General features: G+C 44.4%; 1 protein-coding gene across 1 annotated transcript; it reads right to left on the reverse strand.

Moving 5' to 3' along the window:
- Positions 1–1,233: 1,233 nt before the first annotated feature.
- Positions 1,234–22,786, reverse strand: OXT (oxytocin/neurophysin I prepropeptide). The gene is made up of 4 exons (XM_004325133.4): positions 22,634–22,786; positions 1,977–2,187; positions 1,475–1,676; positions 1,234–1,383 (listed from the first exon to the last, which is right to left on the reverse strand). The coding sequence occupies exons 2-4, from the start codon at positions 2,094–2,096 to the stop codon at positions 1,328–1,330; spliced, it is 378 nt and encodes a 125-aa protein (XP_004325181.1). The 5' UTR covers positions 2,097–2,187; positions 22,634–22,786; the 3' UTR covers positions 1,234–1,327.
- Positions 22,787–26,633: the final 3,847 nt, after the last annotated feature.

The raw sequence follows: 26,633 nt of genomic DNA on the forward strand, positions 1-26,633 counted from the left end.
TCTGAATGAATTTTAATAAACTGAACACACTTGTTTTACCAGCTCCCAGGCCAAGAAACAGAATATGACCAGCACCCCAGAAGCCCCCTTATACCCCTTCCTGTCACCACCACACCCAAGACCTCTAGCACCATAGCTTAGTTTTGCCTGGTTTTGTAATTTATACAAAGAAAACCTTACAGTCCTCTTTAGTATACTTTTTCTCTCTCCACTCTGAGACGACACACTGCCTGTGGTGGGTGGGAGGCCTCTGAGTGAATCCTCATTGCTTCAGTGTGTGAGAAAGCCACAGAAATAACATACAAAAATTACTAACAGATAGTGATGCGCTCTTGTTTTATTTGGAGTGGGTGTGTGGGCATGCACCTTCTGAAATCGCTTTTGTCCCACAGCACGAGTAAGTGAATGGTGGCACATTCTGGGGGAGAGGGGTTAGGCTTTTATAGCTGCTCCAAAATGGTCTTTGATCCAGGAACAGATGAGAAGTGTAGGTTGCAGGAGTCTCTCTGTTAGTGTCCTCTGCATTTTGTGGTCATTTCTGTGGCTATGGGCTCTCAGGAACCCCTGTTCTGCAGGGTCCCCAGTGCTGTCACATTTCTTTACTGCAGTCAGGAGCAGGGCTCCTGGCTTCCATGCAACACTGGGAACCCAGGGCCTCCTGGGTGGGACAACAAGCCACAGGGTGGCTGTGCTGGCCCTCCCGCCCAGCCTCCCCAGCTTGGCCACCCCTTCTGAGAGTACAGGTGGCCTCCTGCGGCCTGAGAGTCCAGCTCCTTGGAAACGTGAAGGCCCTTCAGCTGCCCCAGCCAAGCTCCCCTCCCCCAGGCCAGCCCTCATGTGTGACCCAAGCCTGCTTCCAGATGTCAGGAAGTCTTTCACTCTCTACGACCAACCTCCTACCCTTCCTCTGGTGCCCCGTCAGACTCTTATCTCTGCAGGCCCCACTCTGTCGCTTTGGACCTTAGAAAGTTCCTCTCATGTCCAGCCTGCTGTAGGCCCCCAGCTCTGTTGGAGGGGGAAGCAGGGGACTGTTTTCATCTCCCTGGGAGCCAGCCGTGTCGTCCCCCTCCTTCCTCCATCCACCCCTACAGGACGTCACCGCGGAATGGCACCCTTCTCCCCTCGGGGTGGCGGCTTTAATTCCCTATGAAGCGCCGAGAGCCGGCGATCTTCGACTCCCCCAACGCCCTCCCTTCCCAGTTCTGACACTTAGACGCGAGTCGGGCTGGAGGGGAAAAAATCTGCTTTATTTAATAGTCATAGTTCCTGGGGGTGGCTACGGAGGGAGCGAGGGCTGCGCTCCGACGGTGTCGGGGGCCGGCGGGTCTCAGAGCTGGGAGAAGGCGGCCTCGGGGTCGCAGGCGGGGTCGCCGCGGCAGCCGTCTGCATGAAGAGACGCCGGGTCAGGGCCCGCCACGGCCCGCCCCGCCTGGTCCCGGTGTCCCGGTCCCGCCCCGGCTCCAGCCTGACTCACCCGGGCTGCAGCAGATGCCGGCGGCGGCGCAGCGGCCCCCGCTCCCGCACGGCTTTTGGCCCGACTGGCAGGGCGACGGCAGGTAGTTCTCCTCCTGGCAGCGCAGCGTCTCGGCCGTGCCCACGAGGCAGCCCAGCTCGTCCCCGCAGCAGATGCTGGGCCCGAAGCAGCGGCCTTTGCCCCCGGGGCCGCAGGGGAGACACTGGTGGGAGGGCGGGGGTGAGCCGGGGGCGGGGAGGGGCCCGGGCCCGGGAGGGAGAGCCTGCGGGGCGGGGGGCTGAGCCGGCTGAGCAGAGGAGCGCCGGAGGTTCGGGGTCTCCCTGGCGCTCTTTGGCCCCCAGAAGCGGTCGAAGGAGGGGACTCAAAAGCTACTCGGCTGCCTTGGTTCCTAGGCCAGGCGGGGCCGGCGCGGGGTCAGCGCGGGAAAGGGAGCGGCAGGGGCGACCCTGTGGCTGCGGGTTGCCCAGCCTCAAGTGCCGCGGGACTAGGGCTGGGCGCTCACCTTGCGTACGTCGAGGTCCAGCACGGCCCGCTTGCCGCCCAGGGGGCAGTTCTGGATATAGCAGGCGGAGGTCAGCGCCAGGAGGCCGAGCAGGCAGCAGGCGAGGCTGGGGGCGGCCATGGTGCGGGCGGGCTGGGTCCGGGGTCCGGCGGCTGCGCTGTCTCTCTGGCCCGGCTTTTTATGCCCAGGGGCCGCGTAGGCGGAGCAGTGTCTAAGAGGGCCGCCGCATGACTGGTCACAGCAGGCCGCTGCGGTTCAGGCCCTGCGACCCCGGCGTGCCCCCTCATTTGCAGGGTCCAGGCCGGGTCAAGGTCACCGCATCGGCTAATGGCTAATGGACCTGGCAATGATAGCGAATGCCGAATGCCGCTAGGGGAAGGAAGCAGCTCTGGGAGGGGAGCCAGTGCCGTGGCCTGGGCCCTAGGGTGGGACAGGGTTTGGTGGGGGGTGGGGGGACGCCCTGCAGCCCCCTCCCCCATTCCCAATACCTTGGGGTGGGGGTCAGGCTGGACCCTCGGGCTCCTCCAGGCCAGAAGAAACTCCGGCAGGACTCCCCCTCTGCCCTCTCGGCCAACCACACACGCAGCCTAGCTCCCCTCTACAAAGAAGTCCTCCTCCTCCTGAACACAGATTTCCTGGAACCCCAGCCCCACTCCCCACACCAGCAACCATTTCCCTGCACCCGGAACTGAGATCGGAAAAGATTTTATTTTCTCTCACTTCTAACTGAAATTCAGCCTTTCCTCAGCTGTGAGGTAGACAACAAACCACAGTGGAATTTGCAATACCCGTGGCTTTGTTGCAAATCAAAATGGCAGATGTCCTCCTATCCCATTACGACAGCTATCGCAAATGTCTCTAAACATCAGACTCATCATCACTTTGAAATTATGGCAGTTATTGGACCTGCCACTAGATCTTGTTATCTAATGCTTTAAATAAAGAAGCACATTTGTGACTGTATCTCAAATGTTTTTAATATTTTGATACCTGCTCATAAATATAACTGGTTTCATTTGTAATTCTATGTTTTTAGTTATGCATTTAAAAACCGTGATTTTGGGAGACTTCCCTGGTGGTCCAGTGGTTAAGAATCCGCCTTCCAATGCAGGGAACTAAGATCCCACATGCTGCGGGGCAATGAAGCCTGTGCACTGAAAGTACTGAGCCTGCGGGCCACTACTAGAGAGAGAAACCTGCTCGCCACAACTAGAGATCCAGCATGCCGCATGAAGATCCCACGTGCCGCAACTAAGACCCAACACAGCCAAAAATAAAATTGAAAAACAACTGATTTTTTTTGCATTTTTAATGTACAGTATCTTAAAATGAAAATCATTAAAAATAAAAGAAAGACAGACTGCCTCAGTGGAAAGGGTGTTGATCAGTGTTGTCATGACCAGGGAGGTGCTCAGCATGGATCCTCCTTCAAGAAGGGACTTGCCACCCAGCTGCTGGGAGAGTGGTCATCAGATAGCCTTTGGCTGACAGCCCATCCAAGGCCTGCCTCAGCTACAGAGAGCCGCCTGTCCCAAGGTCATAGTCACATCCTCCCCCGGCGGCCCACATCCAATGACTGGTCCATTTTGGCCTAATGCCGGACAACTCTGAAGGATTATTTCAGCTCAGGACATCCCTGTGGGGTCAATTGAGCCTTGCATGGAAGTTCTCCCTCCGCCTAGCCTTGTTTCCACCTCCTCCCTCCCACAAGTGTGGGTCCCAAGGGCCCTTGGTAATAAGCATCCTGCATGTTAAACTCCATCTCAGTCTGCTCTCTGGGGATCCCGACGTGCAATAGGAAAAAATGAGGTCATTGTCATCCCTGGGAGAGGAGACAGCCTCCTCTGCACTCTTGTTGACCCCCTCAAGGTGGGTGCTGAGGCTGCCAGGCTGAGCAGATCAGGCTGACCTGGATTACCAGTCAGCAGCTGGTCTTGTTTCTCACCCAAATCAGCTCATTGGCATTGCCGGGCTAGAAGGCCAAGGGCTTGACCCTGGAGGCAGCCCCAGAAAGGCCTCCCGCCTGCCCTGTGAGCACAGTGACCTCACCCAAGTTAATACATGCACATAGATTATTTTAGCATAGTGTCCCCCACAGGACAGTTTTCCTTCAGCTGTTCAACAACTGTCATCTGAAGATGCACCAGGTCCCAGTACAGATGCTTGGAAACATCAGTGATACAAACAGACAAAAATCCCAGCCCTCAGGCGCTTATATTCTAGTGGAGGGGGAGAAGCAAGAAACATATTTCAGTGGGTTAGGAAGCAGTAAGTGCTATGGAGGAAAAGGTGGGACTTGTTGCAGTTTTCCTGAGGTGCTCAGTCTAGGTCTGTTTGTGAAGGTGACATCTGACATTTGAAGGAGGTGAGGAAAGAAGCCATGTGGATATCTGAGGGTGGACTGGTTTTCTATTGCTATGTCATAAGTTACCACAAATTTAGCAGCTTAAAACAACATCTACTTATTACCCCACAGTTTCTGTGGGTCTGGGCACGGCTCAGCTGGGTCCTCTGCTCAGTGTCTCACAGGGCTGCAGTCAAGATATCAGCCAGGCAGCATTCGTTTCTGGAGCCTGGGATATTGTTGGCAGAATGCATTGCCTTGCAGCTGTAGAACTCATGTGATTTGCATCTTCAAGGCCAGCAACAGAGAGAAAGAGTCTTTGGTACTTCAAGTCTCTAAGTGCAGGCAACCCTCTTTTATTTTATTTTATTTTTTTAATACCTTTTTAAACTTTATGTATGTTTTCTTTTTTAAAATGTAAATTTATTTATTTTTGGCTGTGTTGGGTCTTCGTAGCTGTGTGCGGTCTTTCTCTAGTTGCTGCAAGCAAGGGCTACTTTTCGTTGCGGTGCGCAGGCTTCTCATTGCGGTGGCTTCTCTTGTTGTGCAGCACGGGCTCTAGGTGAGTGGGCTTCAGTAGCTGTGGCACGCGGGCTCAGTAGTTGTGGCTCTCAGGCTCTAGAGTGCAGGCTCAGTAGTTGTGGTGCATGGGCTTAGTTTCTCCGCGGCATGTGGTATTTTCCCAGACCAGGGCTTGAACCCATGTCCCCTGCATTGGCAGGCGGATTCTTAACCACTGCGCCACCAGGAAAGTCCCCAACCCTCTTTTAAAAGGGCTCACCTAATTAGGCCAGGTCCACTAGGGTCATCTTCTAACTCAAAATCAAAGTGATTAATTTGGATAATTGGGCCCTTAATTACATCTGCAAAATCCCTTCATCTTTAGCTTATAGTATAATCATGGGAGTGATCCCCCAACACTTTTGCCATATTCTTCTATTGGTTAGAAGAAAGTTACAGGTCCTACCCACATGCAACTGGAGGAGATTACACAAAGGTATGGATACCAGGGGTGGGAATCACAAGACTATTTTAGAATTCTGGAGGGACACTATTCTAGGCAGGAGAAAGAGCAAGTGCAAAGGTCCTGAGGTGGGAATGTTTGACATGTTCAAGGAATAGCAAGGAAGCCAGTGGGACTGGAGCAGAGTGACCGAGTCCTGAGGTCAGAATGGTCACATGGGACTGGGTCACATAGGCCCAAATGAAATGGGGAACCAGAGCAGAGGCATGATGTGATTGGGTTTACATGTTATTAGCACAACTTTGGATATCTTGTTGTGAAAAGGCTGTGGGAAAAAGGTGGAAGCAGGGAAGAGGAGGCTACTGCAGCAATGCCTGCGAGGAATGACAATGGGCTGGACCAAGGTGGTGGGCAGAAGTGACCCATTTCTGGGTGTATTTAGAAGGAAGCGCCAGTTGAGGTTTACTGATGGGTTGGATATGGGTGGGAGAGAAAAAGAGGAGTCAAAGACAACTCCAAGGCTTTTGGCCTCACAAGTGGGAAGAAAGGAGCTGCCATCAGCTGGGATGGGGACCCTGAGGGTGGCTCAGATCGGGGTTGGGAAGGGCAGGAGCTCAGTGTGGACATATGACATTTGAGGTGTGCATCACATATCCAAGGAGACTGTGAGCAGGCATTTGGGTTTTAGAGTCTGGAGTTCAGGAGAGAGGGCTGGGCTGCAGGTATGTAAATGTGGACATCATCAGTGCCAATATGTAAAGGCACAGACCTGAAGGAGGTCACTTAGGGGGAGTGAATTGAACCCTGAGTAAGGTCAGAGAAAACAAGAGTATGAAGACGGGATTTCAAGGAGGAGGAAATGATCAGTTGTGCCAAATGCTGCTTGACATAAAAGTTGAAATTCTTTATTTAAACAATTTCAATAAGGTATAATTTATATGGCATAAAATTCACCCATTGTAAGAGCACAGTTTGATGATTTTTAGTAAACAGTTGTGCAACCATCAGCACAATCCAATTGTAGGACGCTTCCATCCTAGGAAAAGTCCTTCGTGCTTGTTCGCCATTACTCCTTGTTCCCATCGTCAGCCCCAGGAAACCACTGATATAGATTCACCTTTTCTAGAAAGTTCCTATAAATGGAACCACACACAGTACGTAATCTTTTGTGTCTTGTTTCTTTCACTTGCCATAGTGCTGTTGAGGTTCATCCAAGTGATTATGTGTCAGCAGTTTTTTCCTCTGTATTGCTGAGAAGTAGTCCATGGATGGACCACATTTTGTTTATCCATTCATCAGTTGATGGACATTGTTTCTAGTTTTGGCTATTACAATAATCTTGCTATGAATATTTATGTACAAGTCTTTGCATGGGCATATGCTTCATTTCTCTTGGTTAGTTACCGAGGAATAGAATTGCTGGGTCCTATAGTAAGTGTTCGATGAACTATTTAAGAGGTGAGCAGTGGGCTTCCCTGGTGGCGCAGAGGTTACGAATCCGCCTGCTACTGCAGGGGACACAGGTTCAAGCCCTGGTCCGGGAAGATTCCACATGCCGTGGAGCAACTAAGCCCATGCACCACAACTACTGAGCCTGCGCTCTAGAGCCCGCGAGCCACAACTACTGAGCCCATGTGCCACAACTACTGAAGCCTGCATGCCTAGAGCCTGTGCTCTGCAACAAAAGAAGCTATTGCAATGAGAAGCCCATGCACCGCAATGAAGAGTAGCCCCCACTCGCTGCAACTAAAGAAAGCCCGTGTGCAACAATGAAGACCAAATGCAGACAGAAATAAATAAATTAATTAAAAAAAAAAGAGGTGAGCAGTATCACCTCCACCTAAGTGGAAGTGCTGCCTGATGGTCCTGGTGCAGAGCCAGTCAAAGCCCACATGAAGTGGTCCCCCAGCAGCAGCTGGATGGAGAGTAGGGCTGAGAGAATTTTGGTGCATAATGGTGTCCCACACAACCTTGATCTTCAATGCTGCAGCTTCCTTCTCTATTCTTATGTCAGAGTGACTGAGTACTGCTAATGGGAATCTCACAGCTACAAAGAGTGAGCAGTTTCTAATTTCAACTAGTCTCTCAGTACTGTTCACGAATTATTTTCCTTTGTTGAGTCAGCTATTTTTTCCCACACCACTGCCTATGTGGAGACAGTCCCACACACTGATTGTAGATTCAGAAAACAATCTAATCCCAGGTTAGATGTGATACGCATTAGATTAGATTGTTTTCTCTGAGCTGATACCGTAACTCCATCTTCAATAGGCTGTTCTGGTGTTCTCCAAGGCCAGCTGCTTCTGATGAATAGGTGCATGGTAAGACCAGGAAAATCCACTGCCCTCTTTCTTTTCCTATAAAGGGAGCTCTTTGGTCAAAAGCAATTTGGTGGAATATCCATCATGCTGTATTTCAGTGTGTCTATAAATGTTGGTGCTAGCAGTGACTGGCTGAGCCCCAGGGGATGGTGCCCAACTTGGTCTCTGCTGTTGGTGGGTTAGATTCTCAGTGGTGCTGGTAGCCAGGTCAGCCTTCGCGGTTGAGCCCACGCACAGTCTCAACCCCTGCCACCATGACCACTTTGTTCATGAGTCCACTGAGCAAGAATTGGGGTGGATGGGATAGAGGATGTCTGACATGCACAAGTCACCTTGTTCACCTGATTCCTGACAGCCACCTCTGCAGTAGGTCCCTTTGGTGAGATTCAACAGATATTCCACAAATATTCTCCAACTTCAGATCCATTCTGAGAGGTCCATCCACATACTTTTCCACAGGCCTCCACGTTACCAACCTCCCATCATATTCCTTCTAAGTCCCAAGTCCCTTATCATGCAGCCAAAACATTAGCTACTTATCTGTCCCTAAGGCTCTCTCTAGCTCCAGGTTAAGTGGTTGTGATGTAATTTATCAAGTACAGCCAATTGGAGAAAATTCATCTCCTTACTGTCTTTCAGGGCCACTTAAGCAAGACAGCAACACTGTAGCCATCTGCCACCTGGACATGAGCTGTCTGAAAACTGGACTTCATTTTTTCCTCTTTGGTCAACTGGACATATAAGACTCCCCATGAGATCACATGTATGGGCTGGGGAGGGAACATGAGCTCAGGAAGAGTCCATCTGTCCATGAAGCTAATCTGACCCACAGCTGACCACACACCGTGAATGAGCCTGGCCAAGAACAGAAGAATCATCCATAAGACTTAGGGACTCATGAGCAGTAATAAGTATTTATTGTTTCAGGCCAATAATGTTTGGGTCGTTTGTGTACAGCATAAGCTAACTGATACACCCTGGAGTCTCAGCATCAGGTAGTCTCCGACAAGGAGCTAGTGACTTGTCAGAAAGGGTCATAGCTTTGTTCTAAAACCCTAGGGACTTCTGATGTGAGACCCCACTGGGGCTTGCCACAGGCTTCCCCAGCATTCTGGTCACCCGTGGGCATCTTGAGCATGGGGGGTCGGCTGGGTCCTAAGGCCTAAAAGGCAGAGCTGCCTGCCTTACAGCTGGATCTCCTGTGGTGTCCTCTTGCCCTGGATGACCTCAAAGCCCACAGCCCTTCTGGTTCTGCTAAATGGGTCAGAGTAGTACATTCAAATGTGGCCAATGTGGATTCCAGTATCTGGAGGTCCACTGTTCAATGCATCTCTTTTTCAGGGATAAAGGGCTCAAGGTATAGCAACTTGTCCATTGTTTTTTTAGGGGTAGAAAGACATCTGTTTTGCTGTTACTATAAGAGCAACACACTTATCTACATAGGAGAGGGTATTCATATGATGCGCTCTCTGTTTTCTTGGCCAACAAATTTATGCAGTCATTTCTAGCTATGTCACCTTGTCTCATGATGGGAAATATTTCTCCTTCACTTTTACTTATCAGAGTAAAATTTGCATAAAGTGCATAAATCTTAAATGTGCAGCTCAGTGGATTCTTACCCATTTATACTTTGTAAAACACTACAATGATCAGCACCCTAGAAGACTCCCACATGCTCTCTCCTAGTCAGTATCCTCTCAGAGACAACCTCTACTCTAATGCGTATCACAATAGATTAGTTTTGCCTGTTTTTGAACTTCATATAGATGTAATTATATATCTGGCTTACTTTGCTCTGTATACTCTCATTGAGGTTCATCCATGCATATGCAATAATGCATGTAGCAGTGGTTTGATTCTTTTTCATTGCTGAGTAGTATTCAGTTGTAAGAATATACTAACATATTTATCTATTATTCTGTTGATGGACTTTTGGATTATTTTCAGTTGTTAGCTATTGTGAATAAAGCTTCTGTGAACATTCTCCTACATGCGCAAACACAAACATCACTTCTCTTGGGTATATACCTACAAGTGGAATTGCTAGATTCAAGAATTTTTTTACGTTTAGCTTTTCCTATCAGCACAGTGTGGAAATTCTCTTTCACTTTTGACAGGATATCCCAACATGGCCCAGGCCACTGCATTTCTAGAAACTTCATTGACATGCAAGCCTTTGTATTTTCATGAGATTTATCTCCTGCCCTCTAACACACATACATTTTATAAAGGTATGATGTTACTTCCTGATACCTACATCCTACTTACCTCCTGACTACCACAAGCTTTGGCTCTGATCACTGGACCACAGTGGAACTCTGGGTCCCTGGGGATTAGTCTACGTTCTAGGAAGGTCTTGGTATTTTTTCCCCACTCCAGTTACACAGGTCACAGGTCTCTTTGGCAAATGCCAGGAGGAAGATTTATAGTACAAATATGTAACGTTATTGCAGGGTTCTTCCTTCATCTGGTCTTTCCTTCATCCAAGTGGCTCTGGGTCTGTAACCAAAACAGAGGTCTGGCAACTGGATAAAGGACTAGGATGCTATGTTGTGGTGGCTTAGGCTAGGCCCTTATTCACCACAGATAGAGTACTTTTGGTCATATAGAACAAGTGGGACCTCAATGGGCTTCCTGATTATTTCAGTCCTTAGGAGACTCATGACCACTTAGTGCCTCCCAAAGATCCCTGTGGATCAAACCATTTTTATTACCCAGCATATATACTCAACAAAGGGTTTGTAGTCAAAATCTAAAATAAATGCCTACAGGGAATTCCCTGGCAGTCCAGTGGTTAGGACTAAGCATTTTCACTGCTGAGGGCCTGGGTTTAAATCCCTGATCAGGGAACGAAGATCCCACAAGCCGTGTGGCCTGGCCAGAAAAAAAAAGACACATGAACCAGAAAAAAAAAAAAAAAACACGAAAAAAGCTATACAATTGTCCAATAAGAATGAAAAGGTACTTATCCCATTGGTTATTGGGGAAATTAAAATTAAAACCATCATGAGATATGCACCCACTGGAATAGCTAAAATTAAAAAAGGCTGGTATTCGCATAGCACAGGGAGATCAGCTCAGTGGTTTGTGACCACCTAGAGGGGTGGGGTAGGGAGGGTGGGAGGGAGACGCAAGAGGGAGGACATATGGGGATATATGTATATGTATAGCTGATTCACTTTGTTATGGAGCAGAAACTAACACACCATTGTAAAGCAATTATACTCCAATAAAGATGTTAAAAAAACAAAAAAGGCTGGTATTACCAAGGGAATATAGAACAATGGGAACCTTCATACACTGCTGGAAGGAGTGTAAGTTGGTACAACTACTTGGGAAACCTGGTTCGCAGTATTACGCAAGCTGCACATGTACATACATGTGGTCCCACAATTATGCTCCAGAAATACATACATGTGAGCGAGCATCAAAAGACATGTCCAAGAATGTTTACCATAGTGGCACTATTTGTAATAGCCCCCCCTGGATACAACCCAAATGTCCATCACCAGTAAAATGGAATAAGTAAAGTTATACAACAGAATACCATAAAGCAATGAAAAATGCAGAAACTACTATTACATATGAAAACATCTCACAGACTTTATGTCAAATGAAAGAATGTGTATGAATAGAAATGTATGATTTCATTTATATAAGGTTCAAAAAGAGGCATACTCAATCTACTGAGCTGGAAGTAAGAGGAGAGTGGCCACTAGCAGTAGGTAGTGATTGGGAAGGGCATGAGAGGTGCTTCTATTTCTTGATCTGATGTTGACTTCACAGTATGTTTACTTTGTGAAAATTAGGTAAATACTGAAGATTTGTGCACTTTTATGTATGTATGTTATACTTTAATTTAAAAGTTTAAGGGACTTCCCTGGCAGTCCAGAAGTTAAGACTTGGAGCTTCCACTGCAGGGGGCGTGGGTTCGATCCCTGGTTGGGGATCTAAGGGATCTGCTGCGCAGTGCAGCCAAAAAACAAACAAACAAATAAATAACAGTTTTAAATAAAAAAAGTTTCTTGTTCTGCAGAAGATGGAACAAGCATACTCCACCTGGTCTCTCTCGTTGAATGTAAGTATAAATTTTGGACACAGAGTGGCTACATGAGGACTCTGAAATGTACATGGTAGCAGGCACATAAGTAGACTAGCATTCAAAGTTCCCAGAACTGGCGGTGGGTTTATTATTTTTCTCCTCTAGTATTGCCTAGCTAGAACTCAAAGAGTGCATCAGACGTTGAAAAGAAATTATTCCAAGAGAATTTCTCCTCTCTTCCTGATCTGAGGAGTGGAAGGTATCTCCTAAAGCTCAGAGAGAGTAATTTCCCCTTTTTCTACCCCTCCCATCCCCCCTTATCACAGTGCAGCCACCAGGCAATGCTGCTATGGCCACAGAAATGGTGGCAAAGGTGGCAGCAAAGCAAAAGCAGTGACATCCAGACAGGCACCCAAACCTCTGAGGGAGGGAAATGCTTCCTCTCTGACCAAAGAGCATGGGGTCACTCTCCATTGCTTTTCATCTTTCTCTATCTTTCTACCACTTGGCTCTGGACACAGATATAGTCACATGAAGGGTGTGGCCTAACAGGGAATGTAAAACTCCAGCTTTCTGACCAGAGGACCAGGAAGGAAGGCCCTTAGAAGCTGGAAAGTATCAGGGAGACTGTTGAGAGTGAAGAGAGCAAATGCGTAAAGTTGGGTATGAACTCCTGAGCCCATCTTCAAGCTGCATAAGCAGATCTGACGCTATACACTACACCACAGGCTTTAGAATTCAGCTAGACCATAGTGCAAATTTGAGACCGGTCACTGAGTGGCACACGTGACGGTCTGATCCAAATAGCATTGCAAATGCTTTGAAAACTGAACAAACATTAGAACCACAGCCCACAAAAGGCAGGTCAGAAATTGTGACCTGAACCTAACCCAGTCAACTGTTTGCTAAAACAAACAAACAAACAAATTCTTAGGATTGAAACTAGACCTAGAGTCTCATCATAATATTAAAAACATCAAGATAGGAACTTCCCTGGTGGTCCAGTGGTAAAGAATCTGCCTTCCAATGCAGGGGACGCGGGTTCAATCCCCGGTCGGTCGGGGAACTAAGATCCCACATGCCTGGGGCAACTAAGCCCGCATGCCACAACTTCTGAGCTCATATGCCTCAATGAGAGAGCCGGTGTCCCGCAACTACAGAGCCCACACGTTCTGGAGCACGCATGCCGCAACTAGAGAGAAACCCATGCACCGCAATGCAACAAAGAGCCTGCACACCACAACAAAAGACCCCACATGCCTCAACGAAGATCGCACATGCTGCAACTAAGACCCGACTCAGCCAAATAAATAAATAAATAAATAAATAAAGTAAATGATGATAACAAAGCATTAAAAAAAATCAAGATACAATCCAAAATTATTTGGCTTATGAAGAATCAAGAAAATCTTGACTGACAAAGGAAAAGACAATCAACAGATACCAACAATGAAATGACATAAATGCTGGAATTATCAGAAGAAGACACTAAAACAGCTGTTATAACCATGTTCTATGAAATAAAGGTGAAATCACTTGAAATGAATGGAAAGATAGTCTCAGCAAAGAAATAGAAGACATAAAGGAGAAGGAAATGGAAAATTTAGAACTGAAAAACACAGTAACAACAACAAAACCCTATGGGCTCATGTATGATCAGGCCACCCAAGATGGCTGTTCTCTTGCTTTCTGTATATCCCCTGTTTGACCAGTCCCTGCTTCACCTACACACTACTCACATGATTGACCTTCCCTTTTAATCATAGAGCCTAATCTGTAAATGCCTACATACTTGCCTCTAGCCCCAGCTACTGATTGTTCTAATCTTTAGATCAGAACATCTACACCATGATAGCTTCTCAAAGGGGCAGTGAGGGGCATGCTGCTCTGCTGGTTTCCCTGGTAACTGATGAGCCAACCTGATGTCAATTCCCCCCTCCTCTCCCCTGCGTAGTGAAGACTGCTGCCATGTCCTGCCCACCATCTGCCACACACGGTGGGGTGTCACTTCAGGGCTTTGCTTCAGACATGTAAGATCCCTCTATCCATTAAACCATTGATGTCTCTGTCACTGACTCTGGGTTCTTTCTTCAGTCTTGAGGCTGGGCAAGTACAGGGCTTGCTGGCCTGCAGGGTGCAGCCCAACAACTCAGTAACAGAATGGAGATAGCAGAGGAATAAGTAAATAAGCTTGAAGATAGAGCAACAGAAATTATATAATCTGAACAACAGAGAGAAAACAGATTTTTAAAAATGTTTATAGAGCCTCAGGGACCTGTGGTATAATCTGAAGAGATTAGCATTTATTTCATCAGAGTCCCAGAAGGAGAGGAGAAGAAGCATGGAGCAGAAGAAAATATTTGAAGAAATAATAGCTGAAAATTTCCTAAATTTAGTGAAGGACATAAACTCACATATTCAAGAATTTCAGTGAAACTCAAATAGGATAATGTCAAAGAAATTCATGCCCAGACAAGTCATAACAATAGTGCTGAATACTAAATGCAAGCAAAAAATTTTGAAAGCTGCCAAAGAAAAACAATCTATTACTTAATTGGGGAAAAAATTACATGACCGTGGATTTCTCATCAGAAACTATGGAGGCCAGAAGGAGGTACAGCTTTTTAAAGTACTGAAACAAAAGAGCTGTTAACTCTGAATTCTATTCCAGTTAAAATATCATTCAGGAGTCAAGAAAAAAGAAAGATATTCTCAGTGAAGGAAAACCAAGAGAATGCATTACCTGCTCTAAAATAATTGCTAAAGGACATTTTGCAGATAGCGAAAATGATACCAAAGGGAAAATCGGAACATTAGGATTGAAGGAAAAGCCACAGTATAACATTGTCTAATGGAGTTCTAACGTATGTAGATGTAATAACAAGACAACTACAATATAAAGGAGGGTAAAGGGACATTTACTGTAGTAAGGTTTCCACTTGAAGTGGTAAAATGTTGATTCTAAGACAACTGTGAAAAATTATTAAGTAATCCCTAGAGTGAACAGTAAAGGAAACAATATAAAGATATAAGCAAATCACAATAGACTAATTAAAATGAAATATGAAAAAAAATCCAAATAACTCAAAGAAGGCAGAAGTGGGGAAATGGTAGCCCTAAATCCAAAATATCAAAAAATGCATTAAATGTAAATGGTTTAAGCACACCAATTAAAAGACAAAGATTTTCAGAATGGATTTTAAAAAACCATGCCCAACTATACGCTTTCTACAAGAAACTCACTTGAAATATAATGATTTATGTAGATGAAAAGTAAATGGATGGACTTCTGGATTTATCTCTGATTTGTAAAGAGCTAGGAAATATCACTCCCATCCTCACAACAATAAAACTGTTGAATAAACTGAAAATTAATGACTTTTCTTAGATCCATCAGAGACTTGAGGTCACAGGGCAAACTGCCACCTTAAAAATTAGAAAGACTCATGAATATAGATAATCAGAGCCAAAATCAGCTTATTGGGGGGCAGAAGCCCCTGAAGCCAGCAATTTTTAGGAACACTAAATGGTAATTGACTAATCCTAGAGGTGGAGTATGGACTAGTGATAGAAGAAATTTTCACATATTGAGGTATGGGGAAGTCATTTTGGCTTACAAATGATTTAACTTGAACTTTATGTTAACTAGAACAGCCTGTTTTGTGGCCTGTCAAACATGAATTATACATCTGCTTTAACCATTAGAGAAAAGAATGCATTTAAAAATCAAAACGGAGTAATTGTGGTTCAGGCATTCAAAATGGAGCTGGGTGGCCATTGTGGATATGGTTTCAGACGTTCCAGTACTATTGAGAAGTTGAATTTTCTGAACTGTATCAGACTCAAGGACACCACCAGCCATTCTCAAAACAATATCTGCTAGCAGCTGCCAGCTGCAGCCTTATAAGTCTTGAGACAGGCTGAGACCTGGGACCCTTTGCAGCAGTGCTGCAATGCTTGCACCTGGACACACCTCTCCTCAAGCAACAAAATACAAAGAAACAGAAAATAACTGCATGCATGCACAGTTGGGGCAAATTATGGACAAAAAGATACAAAAGACCAAAAAAACCCGTACTGCCACTTTGGAAGAGCCCAGAGCATAAACAGGGTGTTGGGAGCAAAAGCAGGGTACTGAGCATGCCCCCCTGCACACAACACCACCTAGTGGGTGAGCAAAACACCTAAGCCACCCCTCTGGCCTGACCACTGGACACATCCCTACCCTCACCCCATGTAAGGAACAAGCTTGCCCCCACTCAGGGAGCGAGCAAGCAGGGAACCTGTTGTTTGTTCTTGCTACCCCCTGCTATAGCAGGGGTCCCAATAAAGCCTTGCCTGAATTTCTTGTCGAGCCTCTAGTCAGTTTCTATTGATTGGGGAAGGCCAAGAACCCTGGTCGGTATCAGTCTCAAGGTCTCCCCTTGTGAAACTGAGTGGGGCCCTGTGGGACTCTCAGGCACGGAGGCCTTTTTGTTCCCCATTTCTTGGAGGAAAGACTCCAGCCTCCATGACCTTCCCTGAGTTCCAAAGGGCAGACTCGAACAGTTGCTAATCAAGGGAGAAACAGCCAAGAAACTACTTCAGACAAGATTAAGGGAGTGCAAGCCCTGCACATACCCTAATCTTGTCAGCAACACCACACTTGAAGTATTGCTATAAAACCCCTCATCAAATCCTCCCAGTTTTTTGAGGCAGGAGCCCACTGTGTCCCCCTTTGCCTAGCAAAGCAGTAAAGCTATCCTTTTCTGCTTCACCCAAAACTCTGTCTCCGAGATTCAATTTGGCACCAGTGTACAGTGAAGCTGAGCTATCACTTGTAACTATGCAACAATTTCAGACCCCAAGCAATCCTTGCTTAACAAGCACCCTTACTTCTTGCCAGCTCCAATCCTAATTCTTGACAAACAATTTATGTAATTTCATCTTTGTAAGCCTCCCCCATTTTATAGTCCAGCGGAACACAAGTGCTTCTTGAATCTGTGTCTCCTGGGCTATAGTCTTCAGTTTGGCTCAAATAAAACTCTTCTATTCTTTTTATAGATTGGTTATTAATTATTTCTGTCCACACCAACTTGAGAGTTAACTCCTAAGTGACCAGTCTTAGGAAAGACCCTTAGAGTTCTGTTGGTTTTGCCTTCAGGAAAGCCATCAATTCTCAAAGTGAAGATTGGAGAAAAATCCTGTAAAGATTTTGAAATACACCCAGAGCACTGTATATAACAAAGGCCTGCCCTCAAGGGAAACTACTTTATCAAAGCCTTATCTGACCTGCGGGAAGAACAATTAGACACTTCCAGCCCCCTATAGCCTTCCTGCCTCAATTAAGGGGAGGAAAAAAAGAAAGGCTAAAATAGGCTTCTGAAGATCACAGCCTAGGGATATAGGCCCATTAAAAAAACAACAAAAACCTGAGATTAAATCATAAGACTGTAGAATGCCTCTCTTCTCTACACTTTACCACTACATCAATAGGGCTCCAGTATAATACAGTGGATTACAATTGATTGAGAAAGCTGCAAGACACCAACTCTATGTAAGAAGAAATCCTTAAAGAAAAGCAAAGATAACAGGGGAGAAAAGCAAAACAAAACATTGAACCTAGAGAAAACATATGCCCTGGGAACCTACAGCTACAGCAAAGATCTACACACAGCCCAGATTCTAACCAGATTAACATAAAAAACCTCATACTAAAAGCCTGGTTACCTCAGTTTCTATTACCAGACATATTATGTCCAGCTTTCAAAAGTAAATGGATAGAAAAGGATTTGACATGAAAACATAAAAGAAAGCTGGAGTGGCTAAATCAGTATCAAAGTAGATTTCAGAGCAAAGAAAATTACCAGGGATAAAGAAATTCATTATATAATGATAAAGTGGTTAATTCATCAGGAAGACAACAATTCTAAATGTGTATGTGGGACTTCCCTGGTGGTGCAGTGGTTAAGAATCCACCTGCCAATGCAGGGGACACAGGTTCAAGACCTGGTCTGAGAAGATCCTATAAGCTATGAAGCAGCTAAGCCTGTGTACTGAGCCTGCACTCTAGAGCCCGCGAGCCACACTACTGAGCCCATGAACCACAACTACTAAAGCCTGCGTGCCTAGAGCCTGTGCTCCGCAACAAGAGAAGCCACTGCAATGAGAAGCCCATGCACCACAATGAAGAGTAGCCCCCGCTCGCCACAACTAGAGAAAGCCTGAGCACAGCAACGAAGACCCAACACAGCCATAAATAAATAAATTTATTTATTAAAAAAAAATGTGTATGTGCCAAGCAACAGAGTTTCAAAATACTGTAACAGGGAAGAGCAAATTCTGACTCCGTGTTGGTTCTGTTTCTTTTAATTTAACCTTTGCTTTTCATTGCTTTTGTTATTGTTATAATCACTGTCTATAGATGTAAGCATACATAATGGCCTGCCACAGGGACCCTGCGTGTCTGCCTGACTGTTAAAATAAAAGGTCTTTGTTCTGCTCACAGAGAGACATTCTGACCCTGCCCACCTGTGAATGGCTGCAGAAAAGAAGAAATTAACTCATCCCCTCCCTGATGTAGGCAGAGCGAGGAGATTTTGCAAGACAAATGGCCTTTTTACTTTACTTTCTCACCTCCTCCCCATCTCTGTTTCTATAAAAGAAACTGACATCCAGACCCTGATAAGATGAGTTTTTTTGGGTACACTAGTCTGCCATCTTCTCAGTCTGCCAGGTTTCCGAATAAAGTCACTATTCCTTGCCTCAGCACCCCTTCTCCCGATTCACTGGCCTGTTGTTTGGTGAGCAGAGTGAGCCTGGACTTGGTAACAATTTGGCGAGCCAACCAGGAGCCTTGCTGCTCGTGGCTAGCAGGCCCTGGTCAGGGAATATTTGGGCAGCCCTAGCAGCTGCTGGGACAATTTGTCCTGAGGATCTTCCCTTCATAATTCCCTGAAGCGTCATTGGCTACCCCAGTGCTTGGCAGTTGAAATAAGGAAACGACAAACTTCTGAAAGTTGAAGGCCTCGATTTTGTAGGGTGAGTCTCTCAGGTGTGCACACTGGGAACATGTTCCCCCCTCAATTTGGGCTTTTCCTTTATGGGACAAGCCAATTTGTTTGATTGGGGACCTTGTTGGAGAGGGAATTGTTGTTGGACTCTACCTAATTTGGGAACCGGTTAGTTGGTGTTGGTTTTGGTTTTGGTTTTGTGTGCATCGATGTTGGAATTTGTTTGGGCCTTTTGTGTTGGAATTTGTTTGTATCTTTTATGTTTTGGTGTTATCAAACTTATAAAAATGGGAAATACTCCATCTATCCCGAAGGAGAGCCCTTTGGGGAGTGTATTAGATAAATGGGCAAAACATAGCTGTGAGCCTATGACTAAGAAAGACATGATATACTATTGTAATAAGGTGTGGACCCAATATATGTTAGGATCAGAAGAGCAATGGCCCCGAATGGCTCACTCAATTATTATACAATCTCGCAATTAGAGGTGTTTTGCAAAAGAGCAGGGAAAAGAGATGAGATTCCATATGTAGAAGCACTTATGCTACTGCACCAGGAGGAAAAGGAGTCAGAGGACTGCCACCTTATGGTGCAGTGGTCTGAAAGGAAAACCAAGGGGGGAACCTATTCTACAAGGGGAAGAGGGAGAAAATGAGAGTGGGTACATGTTACTTCAAAATTTAACCCCCCCCCCCCCCGGCATATCCAGCTCCCCCACTGGCTGAGCAGGCCGCACCAGCAGTTGTTCCAACTGCCCCTCCATGCCGCCAACATAGTCACTCCTTTTACTGCCTCCTGTTTCCCCTATCCATGGGGATCGAATAGAAGTTTCTATGTTAACACCTGGAGCACAGGGACCTGGCTTAGTATCACCATCTAAGACCCTACAGGGCACCCAATTTGGACTGGGAGGCACTTCTTCTGCAGGGCAATTTCCCTTGTGCTGGTATCCTGCAAAAGGCCAGTGGGCTCCCTTGGACTTGAGGCATCCAATTCTAATTTCCCCACAGGAGCCCTGGGTAACTTTCACAGTGGGGAACAAGTTGATTGACTTTCTAATAGATACTGCTCCCCAAACCCCCCCTATTTATCTTGAGAAGTATTAAACAAAGGGGAAACAAAGTCATCCTAGGAGAAACTTGCCTGTATTGAGATGCAAATGTCCTATCTGGTCCTCTCAGGAACCCTCATCTCTGCCATCTTTTTAAAATGCAAATTTTGGGGGCTCCCCTGGTGGTGCAGTGGTTAAGAATCCGCCTGCCAATGCAGGAGACACGGGTTTGAGCCCTGGCCTGGGAAGATCCCACATCCTGCCGAGAAACTAAGCCCATGAGCCACAACTACTGAGCCCGTGTGCCACAACTACTGAAGCCCATGCACCTAGAGCCTGTGCTGCACAACAAGAGAAGCCACCGCCATGAGAAGTCCATGCACCACAATGAAGAGTAGCCCCTGCTCACCACAACCAGAGAAAAGCCCGTGCACAGCAATGAAGACACAACGCAGCCAAAAATAAAATAAATAAAATGTAAATTTTGAAAAGAGGGTAAAGTAATTTAGAAATTGACTCATCAAAGGTAAATAGAAATCCTAAGTGTCTTTTCTATAAATATTTAGCCATCTAGACAAGTGAGCTTGATTTTTTCCATCTGCCAAAAACCTAATTTTAATCCAACCTCTTTTGTAAACTGATGGGTTTTACAGTGCTGTACCCAACTCAGGGCTGAAACTTTGAAATGAGAACTATGAGGTCTCTCTGTTTGTGTGTTTGTATGTATCTTTGTCTTTGGATAACATTGCTGAGGTTATTTGTGGATGAGCTCTGTGTTTTTTTCCTGCAAAAAGCTTTATTGTTTCCATTTGGTCCAAGGCTTGGGAGAAGGCTCCAGGATGGTTAAGAAGTTGCCTACTGGCTGCAGAGGGGGGCTTCAGGTAGAGGCCCTGACACCAGAGGGGGTCCTCAAAGGCTGCTGGGCTCCAGAGGCTCCTAGTCATGCTTGAGCATGAGACTCTCAAAAGAGGTACTCGCCCAGCTCATCCTGGGGACCAGCCAGCCTGCAGAGGTTGGTCAGGTGGTCACCCATCTTCTTGATGAGTTTCACCTCCTCATCTAGGAAGTGGCTGGATGAGCTCTGTTTAACTGGCTTAAAGAAAAGTAAGTGCTTACAAACCAAACAATTCTAAACACAAGAGAAATTGAGATAAATGAGTTTCAGGTTCATGTGAACTGGAAAATAGTATTAAATTAATGTTTTTGTTGATCTAATTAATATAGACATGTCTTTAGGGTCATCAACATTAAGTATAACACTTTCACTGCACCTAGGTTTAATAGAAGTTAAATGAAATCTTGTTATACCTGTTGCAAATTTGTCAGCAAGAAAAATAACTTGATATGATGAAACCTTAAAGTAAATGTAGGGCTTCCCTGGTGGCGCGGTGGATGAGAGTCCGCCTGCCGATGCAGGGGACGCGGGTTCGTGCCCTGGTCTGGGAGGATCCCATATGCCGCGGAGCAGCTGGGCCCGTGAGCCATGGCCGCTGAGCCTGCGCGTCTGGAGCCTGTGCTCCGCAACGGGAGAGGCCACGACGGTGAGAGGCCCACATACCGCAAAAAAAAAAAAAAAAAAAAAAGTAAATGTAAATGAGATAAGAGCCCTAGGTAAACTCTATATGAATAATAATGTTCTGAAGATTATCTAAAATAGTCTCTCCAGATTTTGGTAACTATTACTTGCCTCTTGGTTTTCACTAGAAATTAAGATTTTTAAGAGTTGGGGATTTTAATTTAAATATATAATTAAAGTTACTGAAAATAATAAAACATTTCAGTATAGTAGAATGTGTGCTTTCAGATAAGAAGGTATGAGGGATGGAATTACATTTTACTGAGAAAGTTTTATACATGGTCAGGATTAACTAAATTTAGATTGAATTTAACTAAGTAAATGCATTTTGTTAAGTAAGCTAATACAAGACTGGAATTTGATCTCTCTGTTAGAAGTGCTCCTTTTTGATAACAGATTGTATGAGTTTCTGTGCCCTTAGGTGATCCGTATTTGCTTTCTTTTAATTGTTTTGTGACTTTGGTTAAATGAATCAGTATTGTTTCACAGTGACCTATGATCCTGTTTTGTTTTAAAGCATTTTTGATATTTTTAACAAAATTCCCAAATATCAAAATCTGACAAAAGTTTTTAAGCCTCCAGATGACTCTGGGTTACTTGGAAAGAACATCTCTGAGACATCTCAGAGAGGAATGTCAAACTAAGTTTATTTGGTATGTTAAATTACTTCAAAAACATTGTCAAGTGATTGCAGATGAACCTTAGTTTACAGTGTATGGATAAATGTTATTAATATAGATATTCCAAAATTTATATGGAATCCTTAACACCTGATATGTCCTGATATGTTATCAATCATAATCCCAGTTATTCTAAAATGTTATATGTCACACAAATATCCAAGTTTCCTGCTAATTGCATTGTACACAAATCTTTAGATTGGAACCAAGATGGCCGAGTAGAAGGATATGCTCTCACTCCCTCTTGCAAGAACACCAGAATCACAACTAGCTGCTGGACAATCATCGACAGGAAGACACTGAAACTCACCAAAAAAGATACCCCACATCCAAGGACAAAGGAGAAGACAAAATGAGTCGGTAGGAGGGGCACAATCACAGTAAAATCAAATACCATAACTGGTGGGTGGGTGACTCACAGACTGGAGAACACTTATACCACAGAAGTCCACCCACTGGAGTGAAGATTCTGAGCCCCACGTCAGGCTTCCCAACCTGGGGGTCCAGCAACGGGAGGAGGAATTCCTAGAGAATCAAACTTTGAAGCCTACTGGGATTTGATTGCAGGACTTTGACAGAAGTGGGGGAAACAGAGATTCCACTCTTGGAGGGCACACACAAAGTAGTGTGGGCATCGGGACCCAGGGGAAGGAGCAGTGACCCCAGGGGAGACCAAACCAGACCTACCTGCTAGTGTTGGAGGGTCTCCTGCAGAGGCAGGGGGTGGCTGTGGATCACCATGAGGACAAGGACACTGGCAGCAGAAGTTCTGGGAAGTACTCCTTGGCGTGAGCCCCCCCAGAGTCCACCATAGCCCCACCAAAGAGCCCAGGTAGGGTCCAATGTTGGGATACCTCAGGCCAAACAACCAACAGGGAGGGAACCCAGCCCCACCCATCAGCAGTCAAGCGGATTAAAGTTTTACTGAGCTCCACCCACCAAAGCAAGCTCTACTGAGCTCTACCCACCACCAGTCCCTCCCATCAGGAAAAGTGCATAAGCCTCTTAGATAGCCTCATCCACCAGAGGGCAGACAGCAGAAGCAAGAAGAACTACAATCCTGCAGCCTGTGGAACAAAAACCACATTCACAGAAAAACAGACAAGATGAAAAGGCAGCGGTCTATGTACCAGATGAAGGAACAAGATAAAACCCCAGAAAAACAACTAAATGAAGTGAAGATAGGCAACCTTCCAGGAAAAGAATTCAGAATAATGATGATCCAGGACCTCAGGAAAACAATGGAGGTAAAGATCAAGAAGATGCAAGAAATGTTTAACAAAGACCTAGAAGAATTAAAGAACAAACTAACAGAGATGAACAACACAATAACTGAAATGAAAACGACACCAGAAGGAATCAAGAGCAGAACAACTGAGGAAGAAGAACGGATAAGTGACCTGGAAGACAGAATGGTGGAATTCACTGCTGTGGAACAGAATAAAGAAAAAAGAATGAAAAGAAATGAAGACAGCCTAAGAGACCTCTGGAACAACACTCGCATTATAGGGGTACCAGAAGTAGAAGAGAGAGAGGAAGGACCCAAGAAAATATTTGAAGAGATTATAGTCGAAAACTTTGCCAACATAGGAAAGGAAATAGCCACCAAGTCCAGGAAGCGCAGAGAGTCCCATAAGGATAAACCCAAGGAGAAACACATCGAGACACACAGTAATCAAATTGGCAAAAATTAAAGAAAAATTATTGAAAGCAGCAAGGGAAAAACAACCAATAACATACAAGGGAACTCCCATAAGGTTAACAGCTGATTTCTCAGCAGAAACTCTACAAGCCAGAAGGGAGTGGCATGAAATACTTAAAGTGATGACAGGGAAGAACCTACAACCAAGATTACTCTACCCAGCAAGGATCTCATTTAGATTCGATTGAGAAATCAAAAGCTTTACAGACAAGCAAAAGGTAAGAGAATTTAGCACGACCAAACCAGCTCTACAACAAATGCTAAAGGAACTTCTCGAAGTGGGAAACAAAAGAGAAGAAAGAACTTACAGAAACAAACCCAAAACAATTAAGAAAGTGGTAATAGGAACATAAATATCGATAATTATTCTAAACGTGAATGGATAAGTGCTCCAACCAAAAGAAACAGGCTTGCTGAATGGATACAAAAACAAGACCCATATATATGCTGTCTACAAGAGACCCACTTCAGACCTAGGGACACATTCAGACTGAAAGTGAGGGGATGGAAAAACATATTCCATGCAAATGGAAATCAAAAGAAACCTGGAGCAGCAATACTAATACCAGATAAAATAGACTTTAAAATAAAGAATGTTACAGGAGACAAGGAAGGACACTACATAATGATCAGGGGATCAATACAAGAAGAAGATATAACAATTATAAATATATATGCACCCAACATAGGAGCACCTCAATACATAAGGCAACCGCTAACTGCTATAAAAGAGGAAACTGACAGAAACACAATAATAGTGGGGGACTTTAACACCTCACTTACACCAAGGGACAGATCGTACAAAATGAAAATAAATAAGGAAACAGAAGCTTTAAATGACACAACAGACCAGATAGATTTAATTGGTATTTATAGGACATTCCATCCAAAAACAGCAAATTACACTTTCTTCTCAAGTGCGCATGGAACATTCTCCAGGATAGATCACATCTTGGGTCACAAATCAAGCCTCAGTAAATTTAAGAAAATTGCAATCATATCAAGCATCTTTTCTGACCACAATGCTATGAGATTAGAAATGAATTACAGGGGAAAAAATGTAAAAAACACAAACACATGGAGGCTAATCACTACGTTACTAAATAACCAAGAGATCACTGAAGAAATCAAAAAGGAAATAAAAAAATACCTAGAGAAAAATGACAATGAAAACACGACAATGAAAACCTATGGGATGCAGCAAAAGCAGTTCTAAGAGGGAAGTTTATAGCTATACAAGCCTACCTCAAGAAACAAGAAAAATCTCAAATAAACAATCTAACCTTACACCTAAAGGAACTAGAGAAAGAAGAACCAAAAAACCCCAAAGTTAGCAGAAGGAAAGAAATCATAAAGATCAGAGCAGAAATAAATGAAATAGAAAGAAAGAAAACAATTGCAAAGATCAATAAAACTAAAACCTGGTTCTTTGAGAAGATAAACAAAATTGATAAACCATTAGCCAGACTCCTCAAGAAAAAGAGGGAGAGGACTCAAATCAATAAAATTAGAAATGAAAAAGGAGAAGTTACAACAGACACCACAGAAATACAAAGCATCCTAAGAGACTACTACAAGCAAATCTATGCCAATAAAATGGACAACTGGGAAGAAATGGACAAATTCCTAGAAAGGTATAACCTTCCAAGACTGAACCAGGAAGAAATAGAAAATATGATCAGACCAATCACAAGTAATGAAGTGGAAACTGTGATTAAAAATCTTCCAACAAACCGAAGTCCAGGACCAGATGGCTTCACAAGTGAATTCTATCAAACATTTAGAGAAGAGCTAACACCATCCTTCGCAAACTCTTCCAAAAAATTGTGGAGGAAGGAATACTCCCAAATTCATTCTATGAGACCACCATCACCCTGATACCAAAACCAGATGAAGATACTACAAAAAAAGAAAATTACAGACAAATATCACTGATGAATATAGATGCAAAAATCCTCAACAAAATACTAGCAAACAGAATCCAACAACACATTAAAAGGATCATACACCATGATGAAGTGGGATTTATCCCAGGTATGCAAGGATTCTTCAATATACGCAAATCAATCAACGTGATACACCATATTAACAAATTGAAGAATAAAAACCATATGATCATCTCAAAAGATGCAGAAAAAGCTTTTGACAAAATTCAACATCCATTTATTATAAAAATTCTCCAGAAAGTGGGCATAGAGGGAACTTACCTCAACATAATAAAGGCCATATACAACAAACCCAGAGCAAACATCATTCTCAATGGTGAAAAACTGAAAGCATTTCCTCTAAGATCAGGAACAAGACAAGGATGTCCACTCTCGCCACTATTATTCAACATAGTTTTGGAAGTCCTAGCCATGGCAATCAGAGAAGAAAAAGAAATAAAAGGAATCCAAATTGGAAAAGAAGAAGTAAAACTGTCACTGTTTGCAGAAGACATGATACTATACATAGAGAATCCTAAAGATGCCACCAGAAAACTACTAGAGCTCATCAATGAATTTGGTAAAGTAGCAGGATACAAAATTAATGCACAGAAATCTCTTGCACTACTAATACACTAATGATGAAAAATCTGAAAGAGAAGTTAAGGAAACACTCCCATTTACCACTGCAACAAAAAGAATAAAATACCTAGGAATAAATGTACCTAAGGAGAAAAAAAGACCTGTATGCAGAAAACTATAAGACACTGTTGAAAGAAATTAAAGATGATACCAACAGATGAAGAGATATACCGTGTTCTTGGATTGGAAGAATCAATATTGTGAAAATGACTATACTACCCAAAGCAATCTACAGATTCAATGCAATCCCTATCAAATTACCAATGGCATTTTTTACAGAACTAGAACAAAAAAAATCTTAAAATTTGTATGGAGACAAAAAAGACCCCAAATAGCCAAAGCAGTCTTGAGGGAAAAAAACAGAGCTAGAGGAATCAGGCTCCCTGACTTCAGACTATACTACAAAGCTACAGTAATC

This window comes from Tursiops truncatus, chromosome 15 (assembly GCF_011762595.2).
Source record: "Tursiops truncatus isolate mTurTru1 chromosome 15, mTurTru1.mat.Y, whole genome shotgun sequence".
NCBI lineage: Eukaryota > Metazoa > Chordata > Mammalia > Artiodactyla > Delphinidae > Tursiops > Tursiops truncatus.

Excerpts from the sequence above, each read along its gene's own strand:
- OXT (XM_004325133.4), bottom strand. The coding sequence starts at position 2,096 with ATGGCCGCCCCCAGCCTCGCCTGCTGCCTGCTCGGCCTCCTGGCGCTG. Across the intron at positions 1,677-1,976 it reads TGGACCTCGACGTACGCAAG|TGTCTCCCCTGCGGCCCCGG; the intron begins GTGAGCGCCCAG and ends CCCTCCCACCAG. Across the intron at positions 1,384-1,474 it reads CGGCATCTGCTGCAGCCCGG|ACGGCTGCCGCGGCGACCCC; the intron begins GTGAGTCAGGCT and ends CTCTTCATGCAG.